The sequence below is a fragment of the Pleurodeles waltl genome, chromosome 5 (assembly GCF_031143425.1).
Source record: "Pleurodeles waltl isolate 20211129_DDA chromosome 5, aPleWal1.hap1.20221129, whole genome shotgun sequence".
NCBI classification, from domain to species: Eukaryota; Metazoa; Chordata; class Amphibia; order Caudata; family Salamandridae; genus Pleurodeles; species Pleurodeles waltl.
Genome location: NC_090444.1, coordinates 657,290,015 through 657,303,041, shown reverse-complemented (window position 1 = coordinate 657,303,041; position 13,027 = coordinate 657,290,015). Strand labels below are relative to the sequence as shown.

The window sequence follows — 13,027 nt, the reverse complement described above, 5'->3', positions numbered from 1 at the left end:
TCCAAGAGTCGTAACAAAGTCGAGATTGGGCAGATGCCCAGGAAATGCCAGCTGAGGGTGCAAAGAAGCTGCCACTGGATGGTGGAAGCTGTGGATTCTGAAAGAACGAAGAGGGCTAGAAACTTCCCCTTTGGGGGATGGATGTCCCACGTTGTGAAGAAGCTTGTAGAGGTATTCCCATGCAGAAAGACCGCAAACAAGCCTTGCCAGCTGCAAGGGTCACGGTTAGGGTTTTTGGATGCTGCTGTGGCCCAGGAGGGACCAGGATGTTGCCAATTGCGTGAGGAGACACAGGGGGTGCCCAGCAAAATATGGAGCCCTCACAGAAGCAGGCAGCACCCACAGAAGTGCCGGAACAGGCACTACGAAGAGGAGTAAACCGGAGCTCACCTGAAGTCACAAAAGGAGATCCCACAACGCCGGAGGACAACTCAGGAGGTTGTGCACTGCAGGTTAGAGTGTGGGGGACCTAGGCTTGGCTGTGCACAAAGGAAATCCTGGAAGAGTGCACAGGAGCCGGAACAGCTGCAAATCACGTGGTACCCAGCAATGCAGTCTAGCGTGGGGAGGCAAGGACTTACCTCCACCAAACTTGGACTGAAGAGTCGCTGGACTGTGGGAGTCACTTGGACAGAGTTGCTGAGTTCCAGGGGCCACGCTCGTCGTGCTGAGAGGGGACCCAGAGGACCGGTGATGCAGTTCTTTTGGTGCCTGCGGTTGCAGGGGGAGGATTCCGTCGTCCCACGGGAGATTTCTTCGGAGCTTCTAGTGCAGTGAGGAGGCAGACTACCCCCACAGCATGCACCACCAGGAAAACAGTCGAGAAGGCGGCAGGATCAGCGATACAAGGTTGCAGTAGTCATCTTTGCTACTTTGTTGCGGTTTTGCAGGCTTCCTGAGCAGTCAGCGGTCGATTTCTTGGCAGAAGGTGAAGAGAGAGATGCAGAGGAACTCTGATGAGCTCTTGCATTCGTTATCTAAAGAATTCCCCAAAGCAGAGACCCTAAATAGCCAGAAAAGGAGGTTTTGCTACTTAGGAAGGAGGATAGGCTAGCAACACAGGTAAGAGCCTATCAGAAGGGGTCTCTGACATCACCTGCTGGCACTGGCCACTCAGAGCAGTCCAGTGTGCCAGCAGCACCTCTGTTTCCAAGATGGCAGAGGTCTGGAGCACACTGGAGGAGCTCTGGGCACCTACCCTGGGAGGTCAGGGGAGTGGTCACTCCTCTTTCCTTTGTCCAGTTACGTGCCAGAGCAGGGCTGGGGGATCCCTGAACCGGTGTAGACTGGCTTATGCAGAGATGGGCACCATCTGTGCCCATCAAAGCATTTCTAGAGGCTGGGGGAGGTTACTCCTCCCCAGCCCTGACACCTTTTTCCAAAGGGAGAGGGTGTCCTTTGTTCTGCCTTCCTGGGCCAAGCCTGGCTGGACCCCAGGAGGGCAGAAACCTGTCGGAGGGGTTGGCAGCAGCAGCAGCTGCAGTGAAACCCCGGGAAAGGTAGTTTGGCAGTACCCGGGTCTGGGCTAGAGACTCGGGGGATCATGGAATTGTCTCCCCAATGCCAGAATGGCATTGGGGTGACAATTCCATGATCTTAGACATGTTACATGGCCATGTTCGGAGTTACCATTGTGACACTATACATAGGTAGTGACCTATGTATAGTGCACGCATGTAATGGTGTCCCCGCACTCACAAAGTCTGGGGAATTTGCCCTGAACGATGTGGGGGCACCTTGGCTAGTGCCAGGGTGCCCACACACTAAGTAACTTAGCACCCAACCTTTACCAGGTAAAGGTTAGACATATAGGTGACTTATAAGTTACTTAAGTGCAGTGGTAAATGGCTGTGAAATAACGTGGACGTTATTTCACTCAGGCTGCAGTGGCAGGCCTGTGTAAGAATTGTCAGAGCTCCCTATTGGTGGCAAAAGAAATGCTGCAGACCATAGGGATCTCCTGGAATCTCAATACCCTGGGTACCTTAGTACCATATACCAGGGAATTATAAGGGTGTTCCAGTATGCCAATGTGAATTGGTGAAATTGGTCACTAGCCTGTTAGTGACAATTTGAAAAGCAAAGAGAGAGCATAACCACTGAGGTTCTGGTTAGCAGAGCCTCAGTGAGACAGTTAGTCATCACACAGGGAGCACATACAGGGCACACTTATGAGCACTGGGGCCCTGGCTGGCAGGGTCCCAGTGACACATACACTAAAACAACATATATACAGTGAAATATGTGGGTAACATGCCAGGCAAGATGGTACTTTCCTACACGGGTGGCACAGTAAGTAAAAAGCAGTGGATTAAACACAGATCTGTGACTGGGGGTGAATGTTTGATTTGTGCAGCATTCCGTCCATCATCTGTACTTTTTGATAATATGTGCCTGGCACCCCTAAGGTAGCCTGCTCAGCCCAGGAGTCAGGGTGCATTATACTAAAGGTTTGCACATATAAATGCAAGCCTAAATGTCCCTATAGTGGGGTCCCCCTTTGGAAACTACTAGAAGTGTTAGCGGTCCATAGGCTCATGTGCTGCCACCTGGGCACCTTCAAGTCAGGTCAGCTCCATTATGGTACTGCTAAATATGTCATGTTTGGTATCAAACAGTATGCCTTCTCACCCCTGACACAAATCATGTGCCCTGGGTGACAAGGCACTTATCCTGATGGCGACCTTATAGGTTGCTCACCTGGGGGCATATTTAAACTCTGTTTGCCCCTAATTAGCATCATTTTGTTTTACTCTAATTCGGTGCAAAACTAACTCCATATTTATACTTTGGTGCTAGACCCGCCTAGTACCAAATTTATGTAGTTAAAGTCATTTTTTGGAAGTGGAAACCTACTTTGCCTTAATGAGATGTAAGGTAGGCGTTCCCGTGCAAAAAATGAATCTATGGCCTTCACGCCATATATATACCCCGGTGCAAAAATGGTACATTGGAGGGGGGAGGGGTAAAAAAATGGTGCAAAGCTTGCTTTGCCCTGTTTTTTAACTCCTGGGTCAGGGCAGGCATTAGGGGACCTGTGGGTATATTTCCATGGTGGACCACCATGGAATAAACCCACAGGTGTCCTCCCCAGGCCCTAAGGGCACCCCACCCACACCAGAGAAACTGCGGAGGATAGGGGACCCCAACCCAGGTAAGTACAGATAAGTACAGATAAGTATTGCATTTTATTTTTTAAAGTGACATGGGGGGCCTGTAATGGGCCCCCATACATGGCAGAGGGTGCCATGGCCATGCCCAGAGGACCCTTGTCCCCTGTGCTGCCCATTGGGGTGGTTGACATGACTCCTGCCTTTTCTAAGGCCGGAGTCATGTGGCATGGTAGGTTTAGCACCATAAAATGATGTTAATCTTGTTAGTCATTTCTTTTTACTGTAACCTGCCTAAAGTCATTTTTTGGTGATAAACCCCCTTCTTCTATACCGCCAGCCACACCCGACTAAAGTCATTTTTTTTCCTCTAGCCTACCCTTTGCACCAGCTTGCACCATTCCATAAATCTGGTGCCCAGCTGGTGCACAGAAATGGTGCAAGCCAGTGCTAAACGTTTTGGTGCATAACTGCTTTAGTGCAGTTTAGCACCAAATAGTATAAATAAGGGCCCTGGTAACCCCAGCTTCATAGTGCTCTGGTTGACCAGCCTGCTTTTTCCCACACCTGCTGCCACCAACACGTGATTCTGACCTCCTGCGAGGCAGTGTGAAGACTCCCAGGAGTCAGGAAAAAAGGCTTGGGCAGGAAGGAGGAAACACCTCCCTCCTCCCAAGCAGGTGGGTGAATGGGAACATAAAGGTGGTGATCTTCAAATGCTGCACCACCTCTGAATGCATCAGGGGTGACTCGCAGTGGAGAAAACAGCCCTCCTCCCATCCCAAACACATCTGCTCTCAGACAGGTGAGAGATTAGCTAGGCAAGGTGGTGTACACTTCTAGAAGGCTGACCACACCTCGAGGGTGAACAGCCTGCTCTGTACACTAAATTTAGTTGTGTGCCATCTTTAGGAGTGGCAGAATAGATGGGTCCTGGTAGAAAAAGTGACCCACCCCAACATATGTGGTCACCTCCAGGGAGGATTAGCTACAGGAGCTAGCTGCTCATTGGCTACTAGTCATCACACCTCTAAATCTCGGATTTAAGGGACATCTCTGACACCAGAACCTCACATCTGAACAACTAACTTCAAAGAAGGATTAGGAGAAGACCTGTGTGTTGCCGACAACAGGAGTTTGGCGACAGCACCAAAACAAAAGTGGGATAATCTGTCTCTGTGGCAACAGACTTGGAACAGCATGAACAAGCCTCATCCTTGGCTCAAACTCTCAAACTTGGCACTCCTAATCAGAGGGACCCCTTTGGAAGCCAGAAAAACCCTCAGCCTCCCCTGGACTAGAGGCACTAGTTCCCTTGCAAACTGCAGGTAAAAACTCACATGGGATCCAAAGAATCACTGGCCATTGGGTCCTTTATGGGATAGCCCAAATCCAGGTTGTCCAGTGCATTGTGGTAGTTGTAGTCTCACCTGCCCCAAAGTTTCAGGCTGCTGTGCCCCTACCCCTAGCACAGTGAAGTTCCTGAAGCTTTTCATGCTGCTTATCGCTGTCAGTACTTGTTGGTCACCAGCCTCGTAATCATCCCCCACACTCAACTCTGCAACTACAGGGTACACCTTGCAACCATCCTCCGCAACCAGGTCTCTGCTTTGGTTTTGCATCTTGTTTCGTGAAGCACCATGTAAGCGCTCCACCCGCGGTTCCCGTTCAGCACCATGAACACTAGTGTTTTTTTCCTGTTGACCCCAAAATTATATTTTTCATGTATTATTTTGCATTGATTTATCATGGCTCCTAAAATCTATAACTCTGGTTATATTTTCACCAAGAAGAGTTGTCCTGAACGAAAGCGTACCCACAACAGGTCATTATGGAATGTAGCAAAGTCAGCAACTTACAGAGAATTCTTTAGCATTTTCATTATTTCAGACCTTATGTTTTCAAGCATCTCTGGACATGTGTTTCTGGGTTCATCCCTTCATCAGCAGGGAACAAACATTTCCTTCCTTTTTCAAAGGCCAACTGCCTGGCTGCTTGGCAGATTTAATTGCAGGCACTTGATATCAGTTGAGTACCAATCAAGTGAGCATCCAGAGATGCTTGAAAACATAAGGCCTGAAATAATGAAAATGCCAAAGAACTCTCTGTAAGTTGCTGACTTTGCTACATTCCATACTGACCTGTTGTGAGTGCGCTTTCGTTCAGGACAACTCTTTTCGGGACAACTCTGGTTATATTTATGCTATTTGGTTAATTGTTGTGCCACTTACTGATCAGCCATGTTGGTACTCTGCAATGCTTAACACATGTTCCTCTAGTAAAGCCTGACTGCTCTTTGCCACTCTACCAGGACTGAGTTAAGGGTTTATTTGTGTGAAGCCAAGGATCATCTTCAGGGTATTGTGATAATATTACATAGTAAGGCTACCCAGCCATACCAGATGATATTGCACTTTTCTACAATGGATAAAGTAGCTACACTATTCAAGCCTCTAAAGTCATATGAATTCAGACAAGTATACACACATTCTTATTTGTGCACACTGATTATTATTTATATGATGTTTTTTGTCAGAAGAGCAATGCAATGGCCTGACATGTGTGTGTTCATGAGAAAAACAAATCAAATAAAATAAATGTATTTCCCATTCATAGCACATTGGTTTTGTTGTGACCCATGGGAAAAACAAGCACTGGCAATCTGTGTTGCTTGGTTCTACAGGAAAGGAATGACTTGGGAATATGCTAGAGATTTTTTCCTTTTTTATCATTAATAGTGTGTATATTATTTTACAGTTTATAAACCAAACCACCCCACACCTTTACATACACATGAGAAGCGTTGACATTGACAATGCTTGTTATTCATGCAGCCTACTCAAAATAAACCTGATGTAATTTGGGTAAAAAAGTTTGCATTCCTGTTTGCAGCCTTAACAATTCCTCATTTGTTCCTTATGTAATCAGTCAAAAGGAGTATTTAACAATCTATTTGTAAAAGCTGTCAATAATATAGTAAAGCATACTGGCAGTTAGAATACAAATAATTTGCATAGCTCAAAAAAGAGCGGGAGAATAATAAGACTTTAATCCTTGAATGCCACTGGAAACATGTAAGTAAACTTAACTTCACTAATTATATATATTTTTTAAGACTTGTGTCTTTCTAATTTTGATAACTTATGCAAGTGACGTATTAGAAGATTATCCTTGGACTCACAGCACCTACACATAATGAGGAACGGTTTGTGCTGCCATGTTTGTTAACACCTATTGCTAATTGAATTCACTTGTCTTCAGGTGGGCTTCATTACAGATTAGCTTTTTGGATTTATGTAATTATTCGTATTTAAATTGCCAGAAAGCTTTGTTAAGTCATTTTATATTTTCAACAACTCCTATATGTATAGTTGTTAAATATTCCCTCTCGACTTCGTTCATATGCAACAAATTAGGTACTATTAAGGCTGCAACCAGTAAGGTGTGCTTTTTAGGGTCTAGTGCAAGCACTCTGGCCTGTTGTAATCTTTCCATGGGCTGTTAACCATGTCTACTCCTGCTATTCATTCTTTGTTGCGCTAGTCTCAAATTCTTCATTTTTATTGGTGCATTTTGTGAAATATCCCTCTTTTGTGTGCTGATTTCCCTCCCAGGCAATTTCACCAAGGGAACATGTTTGTTGGCCATCACACTACCTCACACTACCTCATGTTAGAGCATGTGAGGGCCCCTCCTCCAGTTTCAGTTTGCCTTTCAGCCGAGCCACAATCCTTTCTAGACATTCACGTAGGGAGCCAATAACTCTTGCACTCACTCTCATGGGGGCGGTGGCGCTTTGAAATGACTTGGTTCTGTCAACTGTTTTACTAATCATTTTTAATTTATGTGGCAAGAAAAGTCCAGTTAGGAATTTATAACGCTAATAGCTCTTACTAGGGGAACGCAAGACCCATTACATTGCAAATGCTTGTTTGACATTGTGGGTGCTGTATCAAGAAGTTGGCCAATTGGAGAGAGAGGAAGAGAGGGAAAGTGGAAGGAAGGAGATAGACAAGACAGAAGGGTGGCTCTGTTTGGGGGAGAAGGACAAGTGCAGTGCAAGGTGAAATGGGAAGTTGATAGTTGAGGTAGTGGAGGTGGAGGAAGCAAGGACGTGTGAGCATGAAAGCAGGCATATATTTGTGATCTTGCCTCATTGTCAGTAGTGATTTCACAGTTTCTGTTTGTCCAATGTTTGCTTTTCTCCAAGAAATGTCTATTATTCTAATAACGTGAACAGGCAGGATACTAGTATTGGGAATGTTGGGACATTTCATAACAGTACCTTGCTTTGTTCAGAGATTATGATACAATGATTAAAAAACAATGCTTTGAATTTTAAAAAAACACATTGCTTTAATACTATCGAGCTCATTGCTTCAGGCAATGTAGCTCAAGAACCCAGATTGTACCCAAAAGTAGGTTCTTTGGATGCCACTTAAGACACTAAGGCCCATATTTATACTTTTTTAGCACCGCATTTGCGTCATTTTTTTACGCAAAAGCAGCGCAAACTTACACACTACAATTGTATTTTGTAAGTTTGCGCTGTTTTTGCGTCAAAAAACGACGCAAATTCAGCGCTAAAAAGGTATAAATATGGGCCTAAAGCCCTGATTTATACTTTTTGGGCGCTGCATTACCGCCATTTGTTTACAAAAAAGCGGCGCAAACTTACAAAATACAATTGTATTTTGTCAGTTTGCGCCGATTTTGCGTCAATAAATGACGGCAATGTGGTGCAAAAAAAGTATAAATCAGGGCCTAAGACATTAAAAGGCATTTTAAATGAAATTAATGTACTACCCTAACCATGATTCAGTGTCGTTATGGTAGTAATAGATACTGCCAAATTCATCATGAAATCTTCACAAAGGCACATTTTGAGAAAATAAACATATGGACAGTAAAGATGTGACAGTGCATGCAATCTGAAGGCTCTCATTTTTCCACCCAATATTGATTTAATTTGTTATCCATTAGGAGTGCCAGAGGAACACAACTGGGAAGCGCTGTGAGCGATGCCTCGATGGTTACATTTCTGATGTCGTAAGAGGAGTGCCCACGTCCTGCACACCATGTCCCTGCCCCTTGCCAGTCGGATCAAACAAGTATGTCAACATTTAGTTTAGAAAAATGACCTAATTTTTACGAATTTGTGTTTCTGATTTTGAAAATGCACCCATGTATGGAATAAGAGAGAGAATTCAGAGTGACATTTATTGTCAAATGAGATGTTCTTGTTATTAAGGTCCTGTTTCTGAGTGGGCCACATGGGAGTAAGATTTCTATACATCCAATACATTCCGTTAACATGGGTTGTGGTATTTATTTAAACAGTGAAGTAAACTACTTCAGTTTCGATTTTTCTTAGTGGAAATTTAGGTATTGGCTGTAAAATGTGATCCTTTCCAAACAAATGTCTGCATCTGTAGGAAATCTCTCTACTTTTTACCTGGTAAATTTCAGTGGGTGTGACTTGGGGAAATTTGCCCAATACTGCCCAATTCACAGTTCGGTTTCATGTACAATCAAGGGTGTATAGCGAATATAATTTGACTGTCTACTCGGAATCATGTCCTGCGTGTTGTCTATTCATATCTGTAATGTGTTCTATGGAAGGTGGTGCCCTAAGTAGTTGTGGCTGGTGTTGGGGCAAGTTGGCGGGGTGGGGGGAGGGGACAGGGGGAACACGGGGGACACTGGAACAGGAGAAACAACACAAAAATGAAAATAAAAAATAAACGTACCTGCTGCATTGCCGCAATGCCAGTCTTCAAGCTCCACTGAAGGCACAGGCTCACAGTCTGCCATGCGACCAATCCTAATGCTACTCCCATATTTCTGGCAGCATGAGAGAAGCCTTAGGGTTGGCCTGAGCGTCCTGGCTTTGCACTCCTAGGCAGACTGGAAGTCTGTGCCTGCTGTCTCCAACCAGCAACACAGCTCGGGTTGGAGAGAGCTCAGTGTGCATGTCGGCTTGGCTGTCCTGAGATGGCTGACCAAACACGTGCGCACTGAGGGGAGTGCACACTACTTCCCCTCCCTGCATGTCATCCCCCATGGCCCTGCCCCCTTGAAAAATAAAACAATAATAAGCATGGGCCCATATTTATGGAAACTTAGTGTCGCCTTAACGCCATTTATTTTGGTGCTAAAGCGACACTAATATAACTTCATATTTATATTTTGACACTAGATCCATCTAGCGTCCAAATATTGGAGTTATTGCCATTTCTAGGATTCACGAATCCACCTTGCATCAATGAGATGCAAGGTAGGCGTTCCCATCCTAAAAATGACGCTAGCCCCCCAGCACCATATTTAACTCCAGGCGCAGAAACAAGGCACATGTGGGAGGCGGTCTAATGGCCTTAAGCCCGCTTAGCGCCATTATTTAACACCTGCGACAGACCAGGCATTAGAGTGCAGGTAGGCCCACTTCCATGGCTAAACACCATGGAATGGATACAAAGATGCCCACCCCAAACCCCAGCAGCACCACCACCCGCACCACAGGGACCCTAGAGGAGGAGGGAGCCCATCCCAGGTAAGTTGCACGCATGTTTTAATGTATGTGTGCAGTGTGCCACTGGGGGGCCCTTACATGGGGCCCCCTGCCTGGCACTGAATATGTAGGGCTTGCCCAGGGCACACCGGTCCCCAGTGGTGTGCATTTGGGTTGTGGACATGACTCCTGTCTATACTTAGAGAGGAGTCATGTTTTTGGCTGCTTGTGCTTCAAAAAATGAGGCTAGGCTGATTAGCAGCAGAAATGTTGTCGCTAACCAGCCTAACGTCATTTATGACCTATTAGTGCCTTCCCCCCAATGCAATTCCCCCGGCTAGCTTCTTTTTTTTTATGCTAGCCATTCCTTAGCACCATTGTGCATCATTTCATAAATATGGCGCACGGATGGCTTTGAGGAATGGCGTAAGCCAGCCTTAAAAAAATGACACACAACTGCGTTAGCGCAACTGTGGGCCATTTTTCATAAATATGGGCCATGGTTTATTATTGTTTTATTTTTCAAGTTTTGCAGGTGCTGCTGCGGGTGGGAGTGGGGGTCCCGCTGGCCAAAATATCTCATTTTGTGCCTATATTATACAATAATATTGTATCAAAACATATTAACTTGAGGTAGAAGTTCTTTATTTTTTATTATGTCCCACATGCACATTGTGGACGTAGGTTTTTGAGAATAGAATAATTGCCCAGCACTAGAGGTGCTCTATCTACAATTGAAGACAAGAGAGAGTTTGCCACAGTGGATCGTGAATAAATAATCTGAGCTCGCCACATAATTGGGTTTTCTAATGGAATAATTTGTTTTGAAAAGTAGACGTTTTCTAAATAGAGCACTGGAATTCTACTCAGCATATATAGTGATGGAAACCTCTACAAGCCCTGAGAAAGAAACTCTTTGGCTGTACTGTTATGAATTATGGAATGTACAAGGGGCAATTTGAAAAATAATTAAATAAACATGTTGTTTATTCAATTCTATATATTGGTGGCGCTTCCATTTAAGGCTTTGTTAATATAGTTCCATTGGCAAGCAAAAAATGTAGTTTAGGAAAAAAAGAAGCAATGAGTGAAAATCTAAAAAAATAAATAATGGGGTAGTGGAAGGCATAAAGCGTGCTAATGACAAGCACAATTAATGCTACCAAACCCTACTTTTTCTGTTGTATTTTCATTTTTTCCTCTGTCAGTTACTTGAGAGACAACTTGTGGGTTGAAGGGTTGAAACTGTCTTAGCGTAGACATGGGCAACACTGCAAGCAAGGACATGGGACCCCCGTTTTGGTGTTTGATGTTTGAATTATAAAATAGAGTAAGAAACAGGTTTCAGTGGGTTGCTCAGGCCTCTGGGCCTGGTGCCACTGTGCCTGCTGCACAAGTGGAAGCTTGAACGTGTTAAAAATTAAGAAGCATATTTACCAAAATTTCACGCAACGCAGGCCAGTAAGCAAAGTTGCTGCGCTATGTTGCCTGAAAGGGAGAGGGCAGAAGTGCTCAATAATTGCAAAGATATGGAGCATTTCTGCTCTCTCCTTCCACTGCCGCACTTCAGGCAGCCAACACAGGAACCCTTGCACCATGGTGCAGGGGTGCCTGCATTGCAAGGAGAATTGTTTTGTGCAGCAAGGCATACCTTCTTGCACAAAAACAATCTGTTGAGGCATTTCCCTCCTTCTTTGTGTGCTGCCTACTGCACCACACATTGACAAGCATTTGCAACGCAATTGGTCTCGCGTTTGCTTGAGTAAGAGCTATTTGCATTGTAAATTCCTAACTGAACTTTTCTTGCCACATAAATTGAAAATAAAAAGTAAAACAGAAGTTCACTCACCGTCAAACATATCAGCAGAAATGCAAGTATCCATGTAACAGGGTCGATGTCATGAAAAGTGCTCGACTACTGTCCAGCGAGATCATGCTGCACAGGAAATAAATAGAAAAAAGTAGTCCATAAACCATACTGAAAACATGGAGCCTCTTATGTTTTCAGTAGTGTACCGGTGCTGTCGAGGATGGCTAAAGGCCAGAAAAGGCATGATGTATGCATGCCTTCCACTAAAGAAATCAAGCACATTTTAAAAGACAAGCCCACAAACAAACCAAACTCATGGGCATGCAGTGTGCCTGGTTAAAAGCCCACAGAGTGATTACAACAGGGGCTAGAGCGCTTGTGCGTGCTCAACCCTTAAAAAGGAATTTACACTGGGCCATCCTCTGGGAGGTGCAGCGATTTCACACAATTTCAGGTTTCCAAACCTTTGTAAATCTGGGATTGCGTGAAATCAATGGGCACATGCAATGAAACGCCTGCGTTCTACCCATGGAACGCCCCCAGAATGAAATGTAATGCAATGCAGCGCAAGCCTCTGCAGTGCGTTAATTTTTTTTTTTTTACAAAACCACGCAAGGAGATGCAATTCGCCCCTTGCAGGGCTTTGTAGATAGCTACTAGCATTTTGCGTCATGAATACGCCACAAAAGTGGTGCAACCATGACGCAAAATGTTAGTAAATATGGCCTTAAATTGCCAGTGTTGTGGCAGAGCTATTATGCTGAATGAGGAGAACACGGGGAAGTTTGCATAACCCCAATAAGTTACTTGAGCTGAAATATTTTCAGATTGAGAGCATGCCTTACAGGGTCGGTGAGATTAGTCTAGATAACTGCAGTGAGTTTTTATGAATGAGTTTTCAGTAGCACCTTGTTCAATTCAATTCAATTCAATTTATTATCATATTATGGAACTCCTGAGAGGTCCACATGAGTACAGATACAAGATCATTAAAAAAAGAAACAAAATTCCATATAAAAGTAATACTCATTTCTTAAAAGGGAAAAATAGATAAATACATACAACAATAGTTCCTTATTTAATATACATAATTCAGAATATCTGCAAAAATGATTGGAAAAATTTAAAAATCCTGTAACAAAATCTTTCATTATGGGGGGTATAACATAAATCTAGCGCTTCTCTGTGAGATCTAATATTAAGCTGTAAAAAAAAGGGGTTTCAGCCAAAATTTCCTTGTAGCAGCGAGAGCCGGACAGACAAATAAGACATGAGTAAGAGATTGTACTCCTCCTTGACACAGATCACAAGCACTAGAAGAGCCATCCCACCGTGAGGTGAGATCTTTCAATGTCAATCTACTTAGTCTAAGCAGGATACACAGTTGCCTCACCCCATGGTTTAAATTCCAGGTCAGATAGGGTGCACCCTTTTCATAGTTACCTAGGTAGTTAACTTCTCTAGACCTCTTCTTTTACGACACACCTCCATATCCATCAAAAAACCCTTGGACCAAGACGCTTCCTTCAGATTGTTTTTAAATAATACATAAGGACTTGAAGGACAAAGCCCCAAGTCTAGCTCTAGAAGTTGAATAGT

The 13,027-nt window shown here is 44.3% G+C and overlaps 1 protein-coding gene across 1 annotated transcript in view; it reads left to right on the top strand.

The window, feature by feature from the left end:
- The window catches only part of LAMA4 (laminin subunit alpha 4), a 557,086-nt gene that overhangs the window by 129,702 nt on the left and 414,357 nt on the right, over positions 1–13,027 (top strand). Inside the window, exon 3 of the mRNA XM_069234539.1 lies at positions 8,094–8,221. Within this exon, the coding sequence (XP_069090640.1) occupies positions 8,094–8,221 (128 nt within the window). The remainder of the gene's footprint in view (positions 1–8,093; positions 8,222–13,027) is intronic.